Source organism: Platichthys flesus, chromosome 12 (assembly GCF_949316205.1).
Source record: "Platichthys flesus chromosome 12, fPlaFle2.1, whole genome shotgun sequence".
NCBI classification, from domain to species: Eukaryota; Metazoa; Chordata; class Actinopteri; order Pleuronectiformes; family Pleuronectidae; genus Platichthys; species Platichthys flesus.
The window spans coordinates 18,549,359-18,574,074 of NC_084956.1; the positions used below are offsets into that span (position 1 = coordinate 18,549,359).

At 40.2% G+C, this 24,716-nt stretch overlaps 1 protein-coding gene across 1 annotated transcript in view; it reads left to right on the forward strand.

The window, feature by feature from the left end:
• The first annotated feature begins 3,746 nt into the window (after positions 1-3,746).
• The window catches only part of dntt (deoxynucleotidyltransferase, terminal), an 82,630-nt gene continuing 61,660 nt past the window's right edge, over positions 3,747-24,716 (forward strand). The window contains exons 1-4 of the mRNA XM_062401511.1: positions 3,747-3,940; positions 8,312-8,486; positions 12,874-12,984; positions 23,974-24,144. Coding sequence (XP_062257495.1) covers positions 3,747-3,940; positions 8,312-8,486; positions 12,874-12,984; positions 23,974-24,144 — 651 coding nt within the window. The remainder of the gene's footprint in view (positions 3,941-8,311; positions 8,487-12,873; positions 12,985-23,973; positions 24,145-24,716) is intronic.

The window sequence follows — 24,716 nt, forward strand, 5'->3', positions numbered from 1 at the left end:
ATGGGGAGGTCACCTCATTAGAGGCCAATCATATTATCCGTCTCTGAAAAAAAAAATCTAACTTCTACTGCTATTGCATTGAGGCATAGACAAAAGGGAAGAAGGAACTTCCCTTTTGATTCTATATAGAAGTGTCATAATGGTCAGGTAGGTTGGGTAATTTCTTAAACATTTATTATTTTTGTACTTGATTGGAAGTAATATTTATATAGTTTGTGTTCATTTGAAGACAATCATCTCAGATACAAGAAATATAAATGTGTCCATATATGTCAAAAGTCAATACACCTGCAAGATCTAAACCTATGATAAACTATTTTGTATCATATTGATTTTTGCTGTTTTATCAGACTAAGTCATACAGTGTTGTAGATGAAAAAGTTCAACATTAAATTCGATATACATTTTTCCACATGAATGTCAAACTCAAGAAGTTTATTACGCCACTTGAAACTTTGCTTTGTTCCTCAAAAGTTTTTTTTAGATGAAAAAATCCGCTCAGGACCTTAAAATGGCTTAAATGATATACACTTCCCCCCCTCTAATTCTGGAACTGGGAAAGCTGAATATGATAATATGGCCCCACCTTTGCTTCCTGTCACCCTACCAATCACATCTCACTTCAAGTTGAGGAGCCTACTGAGCTCTACCCACCCACAAGTTTATTTTTTGTTTGGTTTCTTAGTTTTGTGACATCGAAAACATCGGCTGTCTGAATCTCTTCTTCTTAGACTGGCATTTTGTCAAGTGCAGTGTTTATGTGGAAATAACTCATCTGTGGTGTTATTTTGCTGAAAATCATCCCTTTATCATACAATTACTTGTTGTTACTTTTAGCATGTATACTTTTGTCATCATGTTTACTTCCAGGTCTGTGACAGTAACACTGTAGGTGATTCTCAGATTCCTCAGATAATGACTACAACATAAACACAGTCATATTCCTCAATTCATAACTAATTCATGAAGACAAATAAAAAGAAGGGAACTGTTACTTCTTTGTTATGACTGATTTGTTAGAGGTGTGTTCCTCCTGCACTGTCTTTTATTTTGTTACAAAGCATCCTCAACCTCAAATATTGATGATACAAAGCAGCAACTGTTCAGCAAGAAAACTGGATAATATGACTCACCTTCAGGCAGAGTTGTTCTCTCTTTTGATGCTCTGTTGGCTATTGATTTGAACATATTTAATGCAAGAAGCATACTGGAGCTGGCTCTTTCTGACACCATATGGCAACAGACGAAAGAAAACAGTGCTGTCAAAACAACTCTGTATTCTCCAAGCATCAAGTCTTTGTTAGATCATATTTCATATATCTATTTTTTTCTCCAGCTATCCTCACTTCCTTCCTAAAAGACTAAGTGCTCCTAATTCAACATTTAAAGAACATGTTTAAAGCACATAAAGCGAGGGAAAAGTTCCTGCAACAGGCACATTGGTTGAAAAGGGTTGATATGAGTGCTGAAGGGTCCTTGGGCAGGATACTGAGCCCCAAATTGTCCCTGGTGGTTGTGCTGGCAGTGATGTGTGATAGAGAGAGTGCTGCACACAGATGTGTGTGTAAACGGGTGAATGGCAAAATTGAACTGTAAAGCACTGTAAGTGATCATCAAAACTAGAAAAGCGCAACATAAATACCATTTACCGAGTCTTAATTAATCATGGGTGTTTTTTTGGCAAAACATTCAGCAAACTAACCCGAGTGCCATCTTTCATTCCATTAAGAAGCAGGTGCACACTGTGGTAGATTAGTGGCAGAGCAGGGAGTGACAGACAGGGCGCATGTGCACGGGAGTGAACGCACACAAACCAACCATCTGTGTGTGGAACAAGCAGAGTGTGTGCTCTCTGTGCACCACGTAATGAAGGTGCATAGAACCTTCTTGATGATGTGTCCTTAAAATAACGGTAGAACTTGCCACTGACTTTGGATGGGAAAATTACAACCATTATAGTTAGTCTAAAACTAGCAAAGACACCTTGGGTCACACTTGGTCCTGATTTGCTTTGGGAGTAAAATACTGTCGGGCTGAAATGTGACCAATCCCTCAACTCTCCCTGCAGGACCCAGCTGCGTTATGAACGCTGTGAGTAAGATAGATATGGGAATTAAATATGAGAATGAAAAAAACAGGAATCCAAATATATGACATGGATCATTTATGCTTAATGTTATATATGCATACAGTAATGAATGGAGCTTTTTGTCTGCACTGTGCATTCAGTTCGTCTGTATTTGTGTTTGTCCTTTTAAAGCTTAGAGAAAGAAATTTCAACCAATCGTTTAGTAAAGGCATCATTAATGAGTAAGTTTACCAGCATTAAATACAAACATTCAAATACAAATATCACAAGATTGTAGCACAATTTTGTACAGATTTCGTGACATATTTAGTATCTGAGAGAATTTTTACATAAAAAATAAAGTCCTGTGGTTTTTACTCAAATTAAAGTCGAGCCAAGTTTGGCTCACGGTCTCACTCACTGCCACATTGTCCTTTCTAACCAAACTGAATATGTATGATAATTTTAATTATAAGATCATTCTATCATGCACTCATATATGAAGCTAGATGGGAAATTAGGTTCATTTTCCTCGCAGGGATTTCTCCTGGCAGTGTTAAAGCCATTTGTCACAGTGATGTTAGAATTTCATCAGGCACTGTTTGGACAGGGGCTAGGACCTTCATATACATATATGATAACGTGTTAAATTGTCAAACAATTAGTCGCATCTGCCCTGTGACACCCGTTAACCCCGGCAACTCTGTGCTAATGAGAGCTGTGTAATATTTTGTGTGTAGCAGACAGAAGCAAAGTGTGCTTATTAAACCGAAGAGAAGAACAGAGTGGTAATTAGATTAAAGTCTAATCAAGACCTATAATTATGTTTTTTTTTCCATCTTCGTTTGAATCTACAAATCATTCGTTCTCGGTGAAGTGATACAGACGCACTGTGTGGTGCTTATCTCTTTGTAAACAAAAGTAATAGATTAGTTTTACTGATTAAATCCATTTCCTGTTTATGTACCTTAGTTCTACACATTCAGCGCTTTACCTGTTCACACTGGCTTACATGTATCTCTGCAGAGGCCGCACAAGTTTGTGGGGTCTTAGGGGAAATGCCCACAAAGACTCTTATTTTGGGCAGTAAGCTAATTAAAGTGGTGGAGCAGATGGCGCAGACTTGGTCCAGACATAATGAGACGGTGAGTAGCGAGACGGACTGGACATGGCAGGACAGCTGTGAGGGGTTTCTCGAGGTGACCAGAATTCAGGCATCTCCCAGGAGTGAGACTTTACCCGAGCCAAGAGAGTGGAGTTAAAACTGCATGAAAACTTTTGAGTTACTTGGAGCCATGTTTACTTCTGCCACAACATTCAGAACAACTAGAAGTGAATAATGCCATGCCAAAAGTTTTTTTTCTATATCTTTTGTTTTCTTCACATCCTCGATCATTCGATCTTGGCAGGTGGTTTTTGGTAAACACCAAATCCTCAACACCTGTTGCCAGAAGCTTTTCCTTTCTGCCAACTCTCACCAACCCCGCTTCAACTGACACTCTCAGTCCCACCATGGGCAAAAAAAGCGACAACTGTCAAATAAACAACTGTGGCCTTATCAAAGTGGGTGTTTTTCTTGGTTGTTTTTTCTCAAGTATCACACAATTACAGAAAAGGCTCACAACACCAGAAATTCCTAGTGGTTCAAGAATACTTTGGACACCTTGTCTTAAAAGAGATGATCCAGGCTCCCATTGTGCTTCGTGTGAGGAAAAGGCGGAAGCCGGTGGAAGACAAGGTTTCCAGGCCTGAAAAGGTGAAGTTTCAGGATGCAAGACTGTATCTGGTGGAGAGGAAAATGGGAAACAGCAGGAGAAGCTTTCTGACCCAACTGGCCAGGTCAAAGGGCTTTATTGTGGAGGATGTCCTCAGGTTCGAAAAAGCTTTCCATTTTATTGTTAACTGACTGAGCAGGGCTTGGCTCCTAAAAGCTTTTGAATGTGAAGCTCAAAGAACCGCACTAATGTCGAGTTCAGAGGGATGCAGGGGGAGTTGGACTATTTTCCGGCTTTGTGTTTTTTTGCTCTGGTACCAGCCAGAATGGTTTGATCTTGGTTTTCAAGCACTTATTGTTACCCTAGTGAAATGGAAGGTCGCAATACCGTTTAAAAGCCTGTTTCGAGCTCGGCTGTGATTTCAGGTAAAAGGTTTTTGGAGCTAAATGAACATTAAATTTGTTGTCAGTAAAAGCAGAACAAATGACAGATAATGCAACAAATTTCATTTCAGATATCATTGTCTATGTCCTAAATGACTGTTCTCCTGGAAAATGTGTCAATTTCAATGTACTTTGTGACATTTTCTTAACCTTCCACTTCTTTATATGAAGTTCAGGTTTAATTTTCTAATTAAAGAGCCACTGTTGTCCCATGAATACTTGATTAGACATGGTCAGGGCATCCATCCTGCCTTTGCTACACCTTAGTGGATTTTCCCCCTGAGCCATAACTCAGCTCCTACATAAATACGTTTAGCTGGGGAGGAAATGGGCTGAACAAGCTACAGCTTGTTGGCAGTGAGAAAACGAAAACATTGGAAGACAGGCAACTAAGCCCACACAAACTTTTTTAATGAGTTGGTTGAAAGTTTTCTGTTAAGTTGCACTTAAGAGGAGATTTTTTGCAAGCTTGTTTCTTAAGATGATGAAATATCTATTGTGTGGTAATTATGGAAGCAGTGTCTTCATCAGTTTTTCTGTCCCTAATTGAAAGTATCTCTTAAATCCCAAACTGTGGATGTAGCAGAAGCCCTCTGCTTGACGTCCACAGCGCCTCAGAGGAAGGTTCATCTGAGGATAGACTTACAGTTGATGCCCACCTTCCATTTTTTTTAAATCTGCCCCTCGGGCAACGTAAATTTAGACTTATAGAGCCCTCCTGGTGAGCAGATGTCTGTGTATGAATGGGTTTTTACTTTTACTTTTAGACATTCAGTGAGGTCATTTTTTTCTAAATTAAACTTCCCTTAAGAGGAAATGAACAAGTGTTTATATGTAGTCAATAACGGGTGCTCTTGAGTGTAGTATGCCCAACAGGTGTGTGTGTGTGAGTGTTTAAATGCATGTCTTAGTGTTCCTGCCAGCCGTGCACCAGCTTGGCCGTGGCAGCATTCCCAGAAACACAGCTTGGTCGCTCCTATGGTTACACTTGGCTTGTTGCAATTGTTTGAAACCAACGACAGGAAGTAGAGCGTGCCAGCCTCAAACTGTCATGAATTCTGCAAGCCGACAAAACTGATATCAGCTGCAGCTTGATAACAACACCTCCCCTATCTAGTCTCACACAACTTATAGGCACACTGCCTTGAGCATATGGTCTGATGCACTGTGTGCATTCCTCCGTGCATGAAGGAATGTGCTCGAGCACATGCACTCGCCAGTCGCCCCCCCTTGTCCTAATTTCGAGTCTGATGCACATGAACTTGGATCCAGATATCGACATGTTTATCCTGGCTGATTGATGAGCTGCAATAAATGCTCTTTCGCACACACACAAACACACACACACACACACACACACACACACACACACACACACACACACACACACACACACACACACACACACACACACACACACACAGAGGCTGTGGATATCATAATTAACCATTTCTAAGCCCTGTCCCCTATAGTTTAATATAATAAGCTTTTAGTTGTCAGACAGCATATACAGCATGTGCTTCCAAGTGGGGGTTAATATACTGGTTTAACTTTTTGGGCTATACTTAAAGCTTTCATTTCAGATGGTCATAGACAATAGTAGACTTCTCATTTGCAGCTGACATTTTTAAATGACAACCCTGCAAAAGTATCTCAACCATGCACATGATTTATATATTATGCTTAACCAACAGGTCCCAAACATAGACTGTAAACAAAGAGGGACGAATGAGGCTGCCCAAAAGTGAAGCTGAAGCGTCTCAATCACCCCCTGTTGGCTTGCTAGCTTACAGGTCATAAACCCAGCCACTTTAATATTATTGGAAGGCTCACATTCAATTATTGGTATTTTTTATCACACAGTTTTTTTTTAGTAAATTTTGGTTTTAATTAGTTATTGTGTGCTAAGAAAACAGGGTGAAACTGAGCAGTATCTCGATACCACGGCTCCATCCCCTGACTACTACAGGAAAAACTCTAACTCAAACTGACATCATCGGCACAAGATGGCAGCGGCCATATCCAAGATATTTAGGCCTAATTTCTGGATAGTGGGAGGAAGTGGAGACGTGTCTGATAACTTTGTGAACAGTCCATGTTCCCATGCCAGACAGCACTCCTACCAAAGACTGGAAAACAAAACAAAAAAACATTTCTATTATGTACAGCTACTTAGTCCGAGTACTATTAGTCTAAGGGGAAATTGTTCAAAGTGTTCCATTATTATAATGCTGCATGCTTCCATAATATGCCGTGGATGTAAAAGCTCAATCTAATTAAATTCATGTATGTATTCGTAAATTTAAAGAATTGTCTTATTACAGTGATTGTGTAGCCAATAATTAGATGTCTTACAAGCGCAGCTGTTAAAGACAAACAAATGAAACCTGCTATGGACACATTCAGTCTTTGATCTGTTTGTTGTCTTTCACTTTTGGAAGGGACAGGCGGGTAGCGGCTGACAGGAACAGGGCAGAGAGATGAGATCCAGAGAGTTCTCCATATCAAAGCCCATCGACTTTAGCTTGTCCTTGTGTCTGGGCTGAGTCCCACTGATTCATCTGGTGCTGGGCTTGCATTCTACCTCATTTGCATGTCAATCTGCCATTTTACATTCTGTGTGGCTCCGCATTAAGATAATGGTTCCAATTTTATATCTTGGTAAACATGACACGAGCATAGAGTGCTTTCCCCCCCCTTAGATCTTCAATCATGTTCCAGCATAGCAACTCAACCCCTCAGCAGTTTTAAAGGAAATCATCCCTTTACCCAAAAATCTATTACTTTGACATACAATTGAATTTTAAGCTTTTGTGTCCCCTAAATCCGCCAAACTGTTGGTTGGATAATTCCATGTATTTATCATTTTCTTTGTAAATTAAAGAAACAAGGACCATCAGCGGCCTGACTGATATGCCAAGCAGATAGAGGATTAGTTTTGTCAGTGATTTGGTCAATTAGGCCTCAGCCTGAGCTCTGCTGGGACCTCCCCTTAAGGAGTCTTTCCGCTGATTTACCCACGGCAGGAGAGAGGAAGAGGAGGAGTGTGCAGAGGGTAATTATGTACGGCTGGGCGCTCTGATTTGGTACGGTACTTACACACTGTTGAAGGAAGCAGAGGGGAGGAAGCCATGATAAAAACTGTCTGTTGGAAGTCTCTGCAGAGCTATAGAAGGCACTGGTTGAATGAGTTTAGCGCTCAGCTATCAAACAGTTGAGAGTGACACTGAGGGTCTGTGCTGATCGTTCACCCAGTGCTGTTCCCCAAACAGCATGAGTAAGATTATAATACTGAGATCTGAGCTTTCAAAATCGCACTTGAACATTTTCACTCTCCAAAGGTTTCTAAGGGTTAGGGTTAGGCCTTGGAAACACATATCAGGTTATTTGCTTGTGCATAGAAACAAAATGTAATGCTGGAACAGTTTTTGTTCTTTCACATTGGTGTTTCTTATCTGTGCTTCTGTGCTAACCCTAACCCTTACTGCTTTTGGAGTAGGATGTCTTGATGTAACATGCCTGTGCGCACCAATGATCATTTTAACATGTGTGCATGTGTGTGCTGGGCTGTTGTCAGTCAAATGTAATAAAACAGTGGTAACCTCCTGATGAATATTATACAACAATGTTTTGATCAAAACTCAACTTCTAATCCTCACTTATTGGCTGTCACTAAATATCTTAGAGAAGCATGTGACACCAAACTCTCAGGTGTGTTTAAGCTGCTATCATAATCCTAATGTTTGTATTGACAGTTGATCACATTACTTCTTGTAAAAGAGTCACTCATGGAATGATCACATAACTGAACCAAACCCGAGCTAAAAAGAGAGTAAATATTAAAGTTAAATTAAATTAAATGTTACAGAATCCAACAAGCAGAGGTTTTTCGCTGTCGACTTGACGTGCAAGTAAGCAACATTTAGCTTAAAAGTGAACTCTCCCAACCTAAAAGGTAAAAACTATGTGTCTTCTGTTCCTCTTGAACTCAAAACTGTCCTTATTCATAGAGCTTTGACTGACCTGAACAAGACCACACACTGAGCCGTGACCCTTCTGACAGGTCTCTTCTCCTCTCTCCTCAGCGATGCGGTCACTCATGTTGTGTCAGAGAACAGCCAGGCTTTGTCACTGTGGACGTGGCTGAAGGGCTGTGATCTAAAGAATCTACCCAGCATGCACGTGTTGGACATCAGCTGGTTCACTGACAGCATGAGAGAGGGGAGGCCTGTTGCTGTCGAGACCAGACATCTCGTTCAGGTTAGTACACTGTTAAAAATCCGACTTTCAATTGTTGGCCTAAAGAAGTATTATTAGTTTTTATAACTTTGAAATATAAGTTATTAACATCTAAGTTGCAACAATGGAAAATTAAGAGTCACATCATTTGAAGTTGAGTTCACAGAAGTAAGGATTTAAAGTTTTTACAATTTAAAAATATAGGTTTTGTCGACTCTGAGTCAAGTTCACAGAAGTAAGGATTCAAAGTTGCTACAACGTAAAATTTAAAGTTACATCAACTAGGAGTTGAGTTATGACAACTTAGAATTGAAAGTTGAGCAAACTGAATAATAAAACTTAAAATGTTAAGTTTAATTGCCTAACTTAAAAATTTACTGAAGTTTGTTGCCTCACAATTTTGAGTTGACACAACTTTTATTTTTTAACAGTGTAGTATCCATGCAGATATAGGGTTAGCAATATGGCAGGATTTATTTAATTGGAAATGGCGGCTATACATGTCAAATTTAATTAGTTGAGTAAAGAATCAATTCTAACTTTTGTACAGGAAATGCATATTCTGAAGTTATTCCTCCATATAATATATGTCTATATCAGGGTTGTCCAAACTTTTTGTCCCGAGGGCCACATATAGAAAGAAATATACGAAGGACTGTGCCACTCACGCCGCCACGCCCCCTGCCCTGGATCGGACTGTTGACAGTGCGACTCAACCGCTTCTCTCAGGGTTGGGGGTGTGGCAGCTTGGTGGCGTTCTGAGGGACTTGGCGGCGTTCTGAGGGACAACTGGCAAGTCAGGGCTGAGAAGTGCAATACAGTGGGCCATAGTCCATTAAATTAAATTACATTTCATTTAGCTGATGCTTTTATCCAAAGCGACTTACAATAAAGGCCGGCACAAGGGGCTCTTGCATGCTTGCGTACCCCTTCTTGCATGTCTCTGAAAACACACAGGCATGCGGCGGCCTTAAGTGCATCAACCCGAGGGTACAAACGTAGAACAACGAGAATCAAGAAAGCAACATTTCTTTAAAAATAAAGCAACACAAAGCTGTATAAGTAAGTGACATTTAAGTGCTACTAAATTGTTAGTTTAAAAAAAAAAAAATTACATTTTTTTTGTTATAATTAAAAAAAAAAAAAAAATTATATTTTAAGACATTGATGCGGGCCAATTCAAAATGGATGGCGGGCCGTAGTTGGCCTGCGGGCCGTAGTTTGGACATCCCTGGTCTATATGTTATAAGCTACTTCTTTTCACCCTGCAAAACTATAATGTTAAATGTGTAATGTAAGCTCCCTGACAGGGAGAACAAATTTAACCTCCCTCTGTCTCTTTCATAGTGCTTCAGTTCACCTTGCTGATAGCAACAGAAACTCCCCCCATATTGCAAAGGAGTGTCAAATAAAGCCATCAGCTGGATGTCAGGGTTCCGAGCAGCCCACTAACTGAAACACATTGAAACACACATTTCCCCCTGTGGATGGCACTATGAGGCGTATGGATCCACAGTAAAGAAATATATATATCTTCTTTTTCCTCCCACAGCGGAAAGAGGAAAATACTCAACTCCCGGAGTTATGCTTGCCTGTGATGGCATTAACGGTCACAGTGACATTCACTGTGTATGGGACTGCCAAATACCCCACAAGTGTTTTTGTCTTGCAATGGCATTGTTTTTACATAAGCACGCGAGCGTGGCACATCAGTGGCATGCTTCGAGTTGACTGCATCATTAAGTGACGAGGCTAACGAGGCCATGCTGGCATTTATTGACCCAGCTCCCCGGGTAACCAAAAGCCCATTTCTCTGCTTGTTTTGTGATGCTGTTCCTCTTCGAAGCCAACAAGGTAATGCGCAGTGGCATTTATCTGCATAGAGCTATAGAGATAAAATGTTCCCCATACAAGCTACTTCTCAGCCACATTTGCCTGCAGCTCCGTTTGACAGTCTGGAAATTCAATGTGTTTCCTTGTCAAAAATATTCTATAGGAATTCAGGGAGGAATTTTAAGCTTTAAATGCATTGAAATGTAACATGTGCCATCACGTTTTGGCTTGCAGAGAAGATGTTTAACCTATTTAAGTGGATAGGTGGGAAGATGGAAGAATATGCTGTTAAAGGCAATAAGAGGAAATCATTGCCAAGGATTTAGTTTGCATGTAGCTTGGGAGCATGTGTCTGGCTTCACTCATTGGTTAGATGACATAAAAAATGCACTTACACTCACTCAAAGCCCTCTCTGAATCAGCTTTGTCTTGAGTACATTTTTTAAACTGTCAACAAAGCTTGAAACTTTTCTGGATGTGCCGCAGTATTAGAGGATTCATTGGTTGTAAATTATGGTTTCTCAACTCGTACCAGTATCAGTTAATGTCAGGGAATTTATTATTTTATAAGCGTTTTATAAGAAAGTGTTTGAAATGTACGAAGGTGTTATGTCATAAATAAAAATGAATAAAAGAGCTTTGGATTTGGGTAAAAGGATCTTAAAATCAATGTCAATTGAGGGGCCAGTACAGTGCAGCCTAAACAAGAGGAATGTCTGCTCTTTTAGAGGACCCTTGAAGAGATCCTCTTCACAACATTGTGCACGTGGAGGAATGATGTAGTGATCACTTTGCCACCATGGCCTCCAAAGTTCAGAGTTCAGAGACACCAGGGACAAGTCCAGAGCAGGCTTTGACATCAATCTCGTGTGGTCCGATCACAAGTGGACGGCTCTGTGTGGGTGTGAACGCAGCTGAGTGCATCTACGCAGCCACGTGAAAACACCGGTATCACGGCCTCAAGCTCACTAATGTCATAATGATCTGAATTTATTTTTATATTTCTCAGTTTCCATGCGTTTGTATAATCGTGGCTCGCCACACTATCAACATTGCCCGCCACATATTGATTTTTGTTACCCTTTCAGATAAGTTAAATACTTTTATTGCAGCACATTAATTCTTTCAGCCCCTGCTTCCCCCGACCTCAGGCAGTCAGAGCCAATCAACAGGATTGTTAAATTGCGTGTTAACTGTGTAGCTATGGAAAACATATTGATAATGTGATCTGAAGCAAGCAGAGAAAATGGCAAGGGATCCAGGTGTAGGTTTGTGTGTGCTGTGACAAGCAGTCTCCCTTCAGAAGTGGAGCCTCTGTGACCTTTGACCTGCTCAGCAGCCCAGGAGGATTTCATCTGCCCACCTGAGTGCACTCTGCGTGACAGCCATTATCATGGATGGCCTGGAGTGCCTCTCCGGTTTACAGGAGGGTGCAGGAGTGGGCCAGGTCTCGCAACGCTTACAGTGGTTACCATTTCATCTCAACAGATGGTGTGTGGAGAAATGAAGCTGCGGCATGTAGACTGCACATATTAGTTACATCTAAGTCGTACAGCAAAGGTGGAGAGGACACTGGAGAGGAGGCCAGGAGGGGATTCTCTGCCTATCTGATCGGTCTTAGAGCTTCCACAGAGTTATGGGCCTGTATAATAACCAAGGCCAGATGGGAAAAGCAACTTCTGCATGCTGATGCACAGACGCTTGTCTCCATGGATGCACAATCCCATATTGGATTAAACAAACTGCAGTTGAGGTGGAAAAGTGAGGGAGAACCTCCTGTTGTATTTACAAGCAGTGCAGTTAGGGAGTTTCCAGGGCAGTTTTACTTTTGATTAGCAGAAAAATTGTACCATGAAATATATTAATTTATTCCTTTTTTTGGGGGGGAAAACCGAAAGGGCTCCTGGCAGAGAATAAATGATGAACATTTTATGAATCCCTTACTGATTGATTCAGCCCAGCTCTGTGAGAGGTACCAGCTCATTTCATTATCTTTCTGAGACACTCCTGTTCCTTCTGCAGCATCGATCCCAGTCAACACGGTGTGGCGACAATCGCTTCATCTTCCTCTTCCTCCTCTTCCTCCCCTTTCTGTATCATTCTCCCACCTATTCCATGGGCAATTTTATGGACACAATGTTCTCTTTTGTGAGTTTCTAATCGTCTGCAAGAATATTAATATTACATTGGTAATCCTTTTGACACATATATTACAAATGGGGAACCATTTCTTCATAGAATGAAAAGGCAATTTACAGGAGGCAAATTGGATGATGGCAAGCAGATTTGTAATGCCACGGGTTAGGTAGTGTAATGGATTTGGATTCCACCAGACTGTGAGATGAGTGTCATTAGCCTGTTGCCCTGGAGACACACAGTCATAAAAATAACTTCTCCAAGGCAAATGGCTGCATTTTTATGTAATTCAATTTGAATGCTCGGCTTTGGCAATAGTGAGGAGAAACCTTACACACATTTAGCCTGTCAACAACTTGCAAAAGCTCAGAAATAATGACAATATATGACTGTGTTTGTGTGTGTTCATCGGTCCGTTGTTATTTATTTTTTTACACAGGACACCGTGGCCGCAATTCCAGAAAGTTCTTCACCCACTCCTGAGGTGAAAGTTTCCCGATACGCCTGCCAGAGACCGACTAGCACGGAAAACTACAACACGACTTTCACAGTAAGAAACGGTTTTCTAACCTCACTCTGGACGCAACTGCACATTTTATGTGTTCACCCACCTGCGGCTGCAGCTCCAGCTGTGCAAAATATAAAAAGCCCCATAATCTGTTCTGCTCTAATTGAACGGCTGGCTTGCTTCACTCACCAGCGCTCTGACACCACTCCCCCCAAAATACATTAACCTGCAAATGAGTAGCATCTGCAGCTGGGGCAATCGGAGGTGCAACAGCTGACATGCCCATGATCCCTGGCTCAGGGGCTGGCACGGACACGCCCCGAGGCGCTGCGCCAAGATGGGTGACAGACGTGACACTCCTCACAAGCAATGATGGATTTGTCCCTCTGCCATCTGGTGGAAAGCATCGGGAGAGGAGGGGGTGGTTGAGGTGGGCCGATGAGGAAGAGGCACTCAGGTTCATGCGTGGAGATGGGGAAGTGGTTAATTGGCTGATTGGCTTAGATGTTGATGAGCCTGAGAGAAAGAGGATATGATGGCGATGAAACTGCAGGTGCACAGTGAGAGACCGGAAAATAGGAAGTAGCCCATAGCACGTGCAGACAGTGTATTAATCACACAAAAAATAAACCACCACACAGTGGTTTTGAGAGGTACTTTTTAAAAGACTTGACCTACATTTCTACAAAGGGATGAATCAAAAAGAGCATTTATTTTGCATTAATGACAAGCTGTTGTAGTTTTCATCTTCATCGGTGTGAGGGTTTGCTGCAATTCCTTTTTTTATTTTTAAATACGCTGTTTGGGCTTAAGTCTGTTAGTTGAAAGAAAACAATTAATTTGGAAACGTCACTTTGGCTTCTGAGAGATTATGAGAGGCATTTGTATTATTTTCTACTATTTTAAAACGAAGCAATCACCTTGAAAATAATGAATTCTCAAATAATCGACAGATGATTCTATTATGAAAACAGTAATTACTTTAAAATTGAAATGCCCAGCCGTGACCTCATGGAACATTCAGCCTGTTTTAAAGAAGAAAAGAAAACATACAGATAAACAGAACAACATTGGTTTGCTCTTTGTATTCCATTTTTCATTTTCATTTTTTATGGAACGTGAACTCTAAAGACTAAGGGAGTGTGTGTGTGTGTCTAAGAGTGTGAACACCTTCTGATGAGCCTCTCTAAGCTTCTCTTCTGCTTTATTATGACTTTGTATTTCCAAGTGATAGTCATGATAAATGCAAACAAAAATTTTCACCCGTGCCAGTGAAGGCATGTATTGAAACTGAGATGCATGCACTCAAAGGTTTGTTCACCTGGTTACATACAGATTGGAACACTCACACACGTCTCACCTTGGCAAGGCCTTATTCTTTCTCTCTTTCCACAGCATTAACTCCATAATTAGTGATCCCACTCAATTTCTCAATCCCCATGATTAACTCATTTTCCCACACAAAGCTACATTGAAGATGACTTCGATGAAAGAGAGGGAGTTTGCACCAGATGTGGTTTTTTGAAAGCTCTTCTACTTCAAACATTTTTATTTTCCTCGGACCTCAATAATAAAGCAAGTCTCTCTGTAGAGATAGGCAACAGAAAATCCCATGATGTTCTGTGACAGTGCTTATGAGGACGTAGGGATTAATACACAAAATGCAATCCTTGATCTGTCCTCCTGCCTGCTTGACTATTTGAAGGTGCGCAGAGATATTTTGAAATGTTTGTATGTGTCTGTATTTGTGATCAGGTTTATTAATATAGTTTAGTGGTTATTTAGCATGCCTCCATGGCTATGTGATGTAAGCTGCTTTCAGACATGCGCTTAACTCTCCTGAAATGATCCTGAGGGGCTGCATGTGAGCAGGTAAATGTCAGAGTCAGGGGCTTTGGACATTCTCCAAAGCTTTTCCTGCCAAAAACTCTAGATGATGTCTGAGTTACCCGATGAGAGAGGGATCCTCATGATCTTCGCTGCCTCTGGCTCCATCCTCTGTGCTGGGGCTGACAATAGGCTCGTCATGATGAGCCTATGTCTTTAAGTCTAAATACAAGAGGGCTTTTACGTCATAACTTGGAGACAAAAACTAACAAACTTACCTCAGTGTCTTTGCCTCTGTCTGACTATCCTTGCCTGTATGTGCTCAGCTCCTCTCTCTGAGTTGCCTTTACCTGATGACACATTTGTGGAACATTTCCATAAGCGCTTCATTACTGTCTTATATAAATTTGCCTTTCTAATCACTGGGGTCCTCATACTTGTTGTTTTGGTGCAGTGAGAAAAAAAAGCCGACCAAATCAATGTGAGTACAGGAGAGATTTTCAATCAAAGCTTAAGGATGCTTCATTTTGCATTGTTATTATTTCAAGTTATCATTGCTTATGTTTGCAATGAGATTGAGGGGGACGTCACTCTGGAAGGGTGTCCCCCTCTGAATAAAAATTAGTTCCATACACAATAAATAATTGATTTTTATAGAAAAAAAGAAAAAATCTCATTAGTTTGTGTAATTCTTCAGCTTCTGAAAATTTGAATTATTTCCTATTTGAGATTTCAAGATACTGGAATCACATTTATTCTGTAATTATGCCGTCATTAGTTGTTTGTGTGTTATGCTGTCAAGGGTTTGAAAGTAGCTAAATATAGATGACAGCAGATTGTTGTGATTACATGTTCTTAAGAAAGTTCTCTGCCTCTCATTAGCTTTTGAGCTGTCAGTTGACAGCGTTGTAGTGATGAGTGTTGTCAGAGGAGAAACATGTCTGATGGCAGAGGTGAGGGACCCTGGTGAGATTTGTTTTTGTGTATTGGTAACAAAAGTGATGTTGATATGACAGAAAAATACAGACATTCTTAAATATCCTCACTTTAATACACAAAATGGAGACAGTATTCTCTGGCTCAGTCCCACAATAGTATGGCTCAGTGTTTGGCCAAAAAGTAGTTTTGGAACATGCTGTGCTGTCATCTCACAACCATATCTATTACTACTACTACTGATTAGTTGATGTGAATACTTAATTAATGAGTACAGAGTATTCATGTAGCTGGTGTGATCCCATCACAAGATAGTTTGCAGTTTTATAATTTTTTGAGCTGTCTTCGAAACATTGCCAAGAAAAATAAGCCAATCCAACACAACACTAGACTCTTAAAGGATACTTCACATATGTAATATCTTTTTTTTGTAAATGTAAAAGGTCTGAATGTTAAAAAGCCCAAAGTCCACAGCAAAGGGAGCTATTCTGCCTGACATGAAACACTGCTGGTGATGAGGTTCCTGAAACAAATCGACAGTGGGCCGGCCGATACGTCCATCATCCTGTTGTCACGTGACATTGCGATGACCCACATTTGCTTTGTGCACTCCTAGTGGCAAGTCCAGGATGTCCATGAATAAAGCCAACTAAAAGAAGAACGGAAGACGCCATTTCCTGCACATGTTGGAAGTATTTGATCAATCACAATAGAGTGGGCCAGATAGCCGATCGGACCAGACTGGGCTTTTACAGGAGGGGGTCTTAAAGAGACAGGAGCTTAAACCAAAGGTACTTGAGAGAGAATGAAAACAGAAGCTGCAGTAATGAACAGTGTGAGCAAATTGATGTTTGTTATTACCATTAGAGCATTTGAACATTTTCAAGTAATAACCCAAATCAGAATTATCAACCTGAATATGCATAATATGTTTCCTTTAAATTCTGGAATCAGCTATAGCAACACAACACATAACATACAAATAAGATTGTGTATACATTTTGTATGTACTGAAGTTGACATGATTTTAGATAAAGATTTGTGTGGCTTTGAAACTTTTACAAGTATAATTTCAAACTGGATGACCTTGATGTCTCCCCTATATCCCTAATGTAACTTCCATGAAAGGGGACATTAAACTGTCCGGAACTTCCACTATACAAAAAAATATTTTTTATACAGTAAGACAGATCACTCAGCTTAGTTAAATTAAGCTCTCGAGACATGTTATTATTACTTTGCATGCGCAGTTGCTAATATATTATATAAAGAATTGTGTTTTCTTTACATTGCTGTGTACTTTTCCATAACTAACAAGTCAGCTATTCTGATGCATGATTTTGTGACAAATCATAAAAATAGTTTCATGTTGTCTTTTGATACATTTTTTTTGAATAATTATTTACTGTAGCCACTTTAAAATACAAACATAGAAAGATCTATTTAATCAAGTACTCACCATGGAAATTACAACATATATAATTAGGAATCAAAGATGTACAGCAGAAATATGATGGAGAAGATGTACTGAATACTGCGATTACACAAATTAAAATAAGCCTCTTCTATGATCCCACAGGGAAATTGATTTGCATATTAATTAAGTTTAACATGCATGTATGTGCATTTGTAAGAATGTTTGTATATATGTATATGTGTTTAAATATTTATATGTTCGTATATGTGTTTATAGGTATATGCACACTTTTGCTAGTTTTCGTTTATTTTTCCTTTTTCTTTTTCTAATCAGCAATGTTTTTTCTTGAAAGGATGCATGGTCCATGGAAGTCTCTCTGTTTAACCCTAACATATTGTAAGACAAATGTTAATGTATTAATGAGAAAAAGGTACATGCATTGAAGAATATATTTGATAAAAAAAAGTAAAAAAAAGAGAAGCTTGTGGATGACAGGATGTGACATTGGGATCCTGGCTCTGTAGTAACTGCACTAACAAGAATTGTTGTGGGAATACACTTCTTACCTCACCTTCTCGGTGAGAATTGCCTGACAAATTGATAGCACTCTCATATCTGAGCTTTAATTATGGCGTTTAAGCCAGGAGATGATTCGCTCAACATTAACATTTCAAGTGGAATTCAATGCTTGATTTGGAAGTCTTACACAATGACTGGCAATGAGCAGATACAATTTTAACCTCATCACAAACAAACTTCAGTCAACCACAACAATGCATCTCACAAACACACAATGTTGGAAGGAAAATACCACATACTCTGGGGCTTTCAATGTCATGTGTGTATCAACGTGCTGTTTGCGCACACAAAAGGAGGAAACAGCCTGCAATGCTTTCAGGATGTAGAGGAGGAGAGGAGCTTCCAGGGCAACAGGGTGTGCTGGAGGAGGAGGAAGTAGGTGGTGCAGGGAGGTGTCAGGATCAGGAAGCGAGGATGAGCATCATCTCAGAAACAGCACCCCAGTGAGGTGTCAATCATACACTGGCAGCAAACGGCCCTTCATCCCAAAGCCATGCACTATTGATTTATTCCTCCCTGCTCCCTCTTTAGCCCTCATCCCTCACCATCTCTGCCTCGCACTCTTTCACTCCTGTACCGCTTGTCCCTGCCATTCACGCTGTGCGCTCTCTCACTTTGGTTGTCTCTTGCTGTCTTGCTGTCTTGCTCTCGCTGTGACTGAAAAATACAGAGTACACACAGAAGTCAAGCTACCTCCCTCGCCATTTTTTTTTATCTGCCTTGAGACTTCTGCTGTCATTATTTTACCATAAGCCTAGCGCATGCCGACACAAAAATTGACATTTGTGTCTTGGCTGATTGACACGCGGCATTGAATTCCTTTTCTCTGGTGGCAACAAACACACACGTGCCACAGAGGAGTGTGCCAGAAAGACACAACATACAGTTTGCTCGACTAATGAGGGGAGGGAAAGAAAGTCAGTGTAAGAAAGAGGTGTAGGAGAAAAAAGGCTTAATATTGTGAACTTGCTTCCCTGCAGCACAAGGCCTCCAATGCAGTTAGTAGCAGACATGCCACGGATGAGGAGATGTGTGGATGGGGTATTGGAGCACTGAACCTTAAAGGCATCCCCCAGTGGTGTTAGCATTCACAACTTAAATAACCAACAAACAAAAAGATACAAAGATCAGAAATGTCTCACGTTGCTGCTTCTTCTGTACTTGTTTGACTGAAGTGTTTCATTGTTTTTACTGCCGACCACAATTCCATTTTAAAATGCAGTTAACTTTTATCTGAAGGTGTTTTTCAAATCAAATGAGCTACCCCCAGTTTCTTCATTTAAGATAAATTATGACATTCCATGAAGAAAAAAAAAAATCCCATTTATGTCCCCATATTCTTCAGATAAATGATGGATACAATTCGTCTCCTAGCTGTTCATCTTATTAAAAATCTTCTCCGTGGATTCTCTGACCTCCTTTCATGGTTTCATTTTGCACATGCGGTGAGACTGGCTGCTGTGCGAACAGGACTCGCAGGCATGTCCGTGATATCCGATGGCAGGGGGTAAATCGGCGTGCTACATCAACGTCCCTACGCACCAAGTCCCACTACCAGCCTTAACTCCTCATTAATTAGATAAATGCATATAGAGAGTGGGTTTCCAGCCCGGAGCGCAGAATTCATGCAGTTGCTTCGACAACTTGACAGCTAACAGACTGGTTGCAGAGGGTGTGTGTGTTTGTGTGTGTGTGTGTGTGTGTGTGTGTTTGTGTGTGTGTTTGTGTGGTGTCGGGTCTTATTTTTACAGGCCAGGTGATTGACATAATATGTAGTGTTGGGTATCAGTTGTTTTTTTGGAGTTTAACTAAGCTTGTGCTGCGATGTTTATGTTGCCTTTAAACAAAGCAACTATTTCACAACAGAGCTCAGGCTCCAAAATCTGCGCTGCGAATCGATTTGGAGAAATAACTCCTGATTCAAAGATAAATACCATCAATAAGTTGTTATTTACCTTACATTTCCAAATTTATAGCCTGCATAGAAATGTTGCAACATTTTTTTTTATTTCTGATAATTTTTTATTCTTATTTATACTTTTCAGATTTTATTCTACTCATCTATATAGGTTTATCTATCTTAAGATGAGGTCAAAGACAGGGATGGAAAGGCACGAATACTAATCGTTTTTTTTTTGTCCTCCATAGAGAACCATGTACTGGCTTCACATTGCCAGAGATTCTTGTTATTGTGTATTATGTACTAGATCATCTTTTTTTTGATAATCCACAGTTTACCCTCTGGTTTTTATTAGTGTGGCTTCCAGACAGACTTTTTGCAACACACTCCTCTACACTACACACTTGAAACTACACAAGCACGCCCTATCACCTATCCAGTTATAAGCTTGCTTCTCCTATTTGTATTGTGCTGTGAGGAGACCCCAACTGGCTGTGAGTGCTTCTGTGTCTGCGTATGTGTGTGCATGTGTGCAATTGTATGCAAGTGTGTGTGTGTGTGTGTGCACTTGCTGCGATGTAAAGGGAGCTCTCATTCTATTTGCTGCTGAAAACGGGTCAGTGCGTCTCCTGGGTGAGCCGGACTGGAGCCTGCTGCTCACTGACCTGAGGCTGCATGTCTGCACAGGACTGTGGTTGCTGCAATGACCTCAGATTGTGTCTCTGCGAGAGGAGAGGAAACGGAGGCATGAATATATCTGAGTTTGTCCTGAGCATTGGTCACACTGGGCTGCACCAAGTCCACGTCATGGATCTAGACATTTTAGTCCCAGTAGTGGCATTTCACTATTTGTCCTTCAGGCTCTTGTGCCATGGCAGACTGGTTCATTAACTGTATGGTATTTCACTAATGTGAATGCTCTTAAACATAACTAATTCATGCATTACATCCAGGGCAGAGTAACATCATGCTAGGGTTGGCATTATGAAATGCTGACCAAAATGTTATACGTGATTATAGACTACGCTGTTTTAGAGATGATACCACACACTTTGTTGCAAAATGTGTTGTTAGTAATGTTGAATTAAATGTAAAACATATGCTTATAGTGTCAACCCGATTGAGAATCAAATGGTCTCCTTTGGCTGCATCGTGACAGCAGAGCATTAGTAACACCTGCAATTTTCCATTGTTATCTATTTACTAAAATGGCTTTTAGACGTGCACTGGACTGTGGATGTGGCTGAATGTGAGAACGCAAATGTCTGGTTCAGTGGCTGTGGAAATTCTGCAGAGTTTTTTCTGCCAGCTCCCTGGTGAACGAATGCTGAGAATGAGATTTACTTTGATTGAGTGGGCAAGTTGATTACGTTTCCTACACACGACAGATGCAAAAAAAAACAAGACATCAACCCTCTGCTTTTCCTAATTGTATGTGGTTTGCAGAGTCATTGTCATTGTTGGCATTGTGCATTTTGATTCCCTGTCACACCGTCATGGCTCACCTGATGCTCAGTAACCTATATTTTTCAGACTTTAATTCAAACTCTCTTGTGTGACTTATGTACGATACCTTTCCAGTCTGAAAAGGTTGGTTGATTATAAGTGAAGGTCTCGAAGTGAATCAAACATTAGTGCCCTGTATATTTTTCTCAGAAATTGTTGGACCAGACAGAACATAAATCAAACTTCAATGTTTGGTCACTTCAAAGTCTGTTTATCAGTGGTGGGTGTTGCTGAAGTCTACATGATTGAAGATGGGAGAAAAAACCCGGGGTGTAGCATCAGTGAAGTGAGCTGACCAGACCCCAATAATTACATTTCCACAAGCAGCCAAACTTTCAGTACACAAATGTTGCCGTGTGAAACATCAACTAAAACACAGGTATGTATACTTAATGAAGGTGCTATTGCTGCAAGATTTCTGTGTAATGATTTCACATTTGTTTGACCTTTTGTAGAAAAAACTGGTGGTGTTAAAGGTTCAGTGTGTAGAATATACTGACATCTAGTGGTGACGTTGCATGTTGCAGTTGAATACCCGTCATCTCATCCTTCACTTCAAAACATGTAAGAGAGCTAGTAGTAGCCTTCAGTTGTCACAAAAAGTCAAAGGTGTTTAGTTTGTCCAGATTGGACACTATAAAAAACGTGCCGGCCTCCGTAATGAGGACCTGCTCCCGATGTAAATATAAAGTATCAGTTATTAGTCTCAGGAACAGTTGGTATAATTTAGATGAGACACACTAGTGAAAACATAGGATTATTTCATGTCCAATTCCTGCAGATAGATCATTTTAAATCGTACACACTGAACCTTTATATATCAAATCACCTCTTAAGTATTTGTTGCACAAAATTCAAATTTATGTAAGAAGCAGCTTGGCATCATTACTATTGTTGCATTTAAAGTGACTCCATATACACATTATTACAAACAGCATCTGAATAAAGAAAATATGTTTTCATGGTGGACACAAGACATTTATATGGGGTTCTTAGTAAAATGAGTAAAATGTTATAATCGTTAGATAATTCATTTTTATGAGCTTGGCTACATGTATCCCATACTGTACTGTACAGTTTTTATAAACTATTAATTTTTAAGGCCTTTTGTGTTGATGTTCAATGCTAAGCTAAATGCTAAAAACCTATTGGTTGTTTCAGTTAGGATTTCATATTCTTGCTTCAATAAAACCAAGCTTGTATTTTTCTATAGAAATGATGGAAGTTCTCCTCATACCTGCAGCTCTTCAGCTCTCACTGCACCAACCCGCTCCCATCTCAGAGACACTCAGACAGCAATCTCATTTCAAATGTTTTTTCATAACCCACATACAAATATTATACCTGGCTAATGAATGGCAGTACTGATGATCCAGCTCTCCTGTGGTGACATGTTTTCCTCCACTTCGTTCCGCAACAGTAGCTCATCTCTTCAGCGGCAGCAAACCGTGAAGCGGTCGAGCTGAACACGGCGCCACATGTTCAGCTGCATGCCAATATTAGAGTGACAGTCAAGTGGTTTCCAGACAATAGGAGTCCATTGCTTAAAATGTGAATGTAAATGATGTGGAATGGTCCCCAGTAATAATGGTAATTTTATTTGTTTCTCTGTGCTTTACCAGGATATTTTAGAACATACCAAATGGATTTTGACAAAATCCATATATTTAATACAATATTACTGAATCTGATACTTAATGAAGTTAATCGTTTCTTTTTAGCCTATATTTGTTAAAATGAAATAATAATTTAATGAAGAATAAGTCAAACTTAATTAAAATGCCTAATTTACATCTCCATTAAAAGCAATTTTACAGAGCTACACAATGTTAAAACATTGTGGTAATATGAAACTTCTATGATTCTGTGGTCATTAGTCTGACTGATTTACCTTTTGCTCAATCTCAGATGTTCATTGATCTTAAAGTTTTTGGTAAAATTTGGGCAGTGGAAGCGAGCTATTCAAAATATATTCATATCTCCCTATTTGGTTGATTAGGATAGAAATGATCAACTATTTTTCTATTGATTTATATGTAGAAAAATTGTTTTAATCAATTGTTTCCAGTTCATTGCATAAAAAGAGCCACAACAACTTTTTTCATCCTCTCTTCAAATGCTTTATCACAAAACTCAGTGGAAGGACGGGACATGGGCAATGAAAGAACACTTTTCATTTGGCCTCGATATTGATTGTTTTTTTTTCACCTTCTTTGACATGTTTTCGTACATTTCACCAATTTCACAAGAAATAGTTCATGGATCTTGATCAATATGAAAATGATCAGGGACATTGAATAGACAGATATTTATTAATGTATGCAATTTGATGCTGATACATTTTCCTAAATTCCTAACTAATTTAAATCTGGTTTAATAAGGGGACTGTTGGCTCTTGGCGGCGTTATGCGCTCCAGTTTGATATAGAAAACTTTTGAACACATTGCCTTCGTAAGGGTAAAGTCAACACCTGTTACTCTGGGGAGCCTGTTGTGAACAAGTGGAAAATGACAGGTTCCAGTTTGGTGTTCACCTGCCTCAAATGTCTGTCCGGTCATCCAGAAGAAAACGACATGAAGCAGGTCCTACTGTACAGTGACAGCAACAGGGCACCAGGGATATAGAGGGCGTATCGAGGAGGGAGTTCTGTTCCTCTCTGGTTTCCTTTCCGGGTCCCTGCATCTCACATGTGAATGCACACCTGAAACATTTTTGCTCAGTCTGCCTTTAGTTGCTTGGCTTTCTCTGCCTTTCCTTTGTGTCAATACTCCAAAGAATTGATGACTCATAAAAGAATGTCTTTAAGCTGCTCTCTTCTATTATTCTCTACGTCCCTTCACCTGTCCTTGCCTGCCTCTCCCTACAGGATGCGTTTGAAGTCATGGCACAGAGCTATGAATTCAGCGAGATTGAAGGTTCATGTCTGGCCTTCAGGAGAGCTGCTTCGGTCCTGAAGAGTCTGCCTAGTGTGGTGCGCTCTCTGGGGGAGGTTCAGGATCTGCCCTGCCTCGGAGACCATACTAAGGCGGTCATAGAGGTAAGGCCTATAGAGCACTGTCAGCCAATCCATCCATATCATGTGTTGCTGAAACAATTGTGTTTATTAACCATATGAAATTTGCAATTTTAATGCATTAAAGTGCTAAACTCTTGTCAGCCTCTCACAGCATTCATGACTGTAAATCTTTGGAAATATTTTGGTTATTTTACTTTTTTCATTTAGTGTTTTCTCTTATCCATGATCACAGCTCTCTGGGGCCTGTTCTACTAAAGGTTTGCGCCTGTGAAAACGTGTGCAAACTTGATTACACCTTCAAAAAAACATGCAAGCTGATCAACTAGCGGTGCGCACAGAGGACAGCGTGCAGAATAACACCCACTGTCTATTTAGTACTTTCGCCTCAATGAATATGCATTATCGGGCATTTCTCCCCGAGTGAGCAAAACAGAGTAGATTCAAGGACTTTAATTGAGCAGACACATTGTGATTTACAAAGCCTGAAAATAGTTGCGGTGATTGTGACTGCATCTTTATTAATACATTTGAAAGGTAGGTGCTAATCGGCACAGCGTTGCACACAGATGGCTGCAGTTATTTTGGTTAGGAGG